Raw genomic sequence first — 1288 nt, forward strand, 5'->3', positions numbered from 1 at the left:
TTCAGGGACAGCTCCCGCTATCCCAGGTGGCTCCAACCTGGCCTTGCACACTCCCAGGGATCCAGGGGCAGCCACAGCTTCTCTGGGAATTCCAGCCCAGCCCCTCCCCACCCTCCCAGCCAGGAATTCCTTCCCAATCTCCCCCCCAAATCTCCCCTTTCCCACTGGGATCCATTCCCTGTGTCCTGTCCCTCCAGCCCTTGTCCCTGGTCCCCTCTCCAGGGATATTGTGCTCGGACAAGGAAGGAGAATCCTCCACCCAGCAGTTCCTGCTCCTCCATGATCCGTTCATTCCTCATCCCATACATTTGGAAAGACTCCCCGGAGGCTTTTTGGGGATGCTTGGGGTCAAGAAACACATCCCAAGGGATCTGCTTCCCGAGGGCCGACTGGATGGATCCCGGCGTGTGTCCTCATCACCCGGAGAGCAGATCCCTTGGAAAGAGGTGTCCAAGCCCCCCTTGGCACCGTGGGATCCATGGATTTATCCCAAACTCAGCTCCAGGGTGAGGCTCGGCTCCAGGACCAGCCTGGATTCAGAGCTCGGACTCGGAAAAACATGAGAAAGGTTCGTCCTTCCCAACAGACTCCAGGGAAAAAGACTCACAGGGAGCCTGGAAAAGCCTGTGGAAGGAGGTCACGGCCGCCCCTATCCTGGAATTCTTTCCCTAAATCAGGTGGGAAAGCTCGGTCCTAAGGGGCAGCCGGTGCAGCAGCTGGGAATGATCCCGGGATTCCAGGGGGAACCCCTTTGTGTTCCCTAATTCCAGCACGGAGCAAGAGGCTTCCCACCAAATGCTAAAGAAACGTGGATTCCTCGGGAATCCGGCAGGAAGGGAAGGCTCGGGATGAGAACGATCCCAAAAAATCCTCCCTGAGCGCCCCGGATTCCCGAAACCACCCCACGAATGGGGATAAGGAGCCTCCAGCCCTCCTGAGGATGGAGGGGAAAGGCCGGGAATGCCGAGGGGGAGCGGGAGCCGGGAATTACCTCTGGGCCGTGTCGCAGGGGGATCCCTTCCTCTTGCGGGAGTCGGGATTGGCGGGATCCGTGGAGCTGTCGCCCAGGCCGCTCATGGTGCCCCACCTACTGTGCGCCTGGAAAAGAGGGAAAACAGGGATCAGGGGGAGCTTTCTGGGGCGGAAAACGCGGATCAAGCGACCTCTGGAGACACACCGGGAGTCTTGGTTGTGGAATTGGGTGACTCGTCCGGGAAGGAAACACGGGATTTTCCTTCCAGGTGTCCCCTCCCGGTCACCACGTGGCCAATCCAGCCCTCACCACCAT

At 59.5% G+C, this 1288-nt stretch overlaps 1 protein-coding gene across 1 annotated transcript in view; it reads right to left on the minus strand.

Annotated features, from left to right (window-relative positions):
• NCOA1 (nuclear receptor coactivator 1) overlaps positions 1-1288 on the minus strand; it is a 43318-nt gene that overhangs the window by 28260 nt on the left and 13770 nt on the right. Inside the window, exon 3 of the mRNA XM_017839340.1 lies at positions 992-1098. Within this exon, the coding sequence (XP_017694829.1) occupies positions 992-1077 (86 nt within the window). The 5' untranslated portion in view covers positions 1078-1098. The remainder of the gene's footprint in view (positions 1-991; positions 1099-1288) is intronic.

The sequence above is a fragment of the Lepidothrix coronata genome, unplaced genomic scaffold, assembly GCF_001604755.1.
Source record: "Lepidothrix coronata isolate B3197 unplaced genomic scaffold, Lepidothrix_coronata-1.0 Scaffold401, whole genome shotgun sequence".
In the NCBI taxonomy this organism is placed as follows: Eukaryota; Metazoa; Chordata; class Aves; order Passeriformes; family Pipridae; genus Lepidothrix; species Lepidothrix coronata.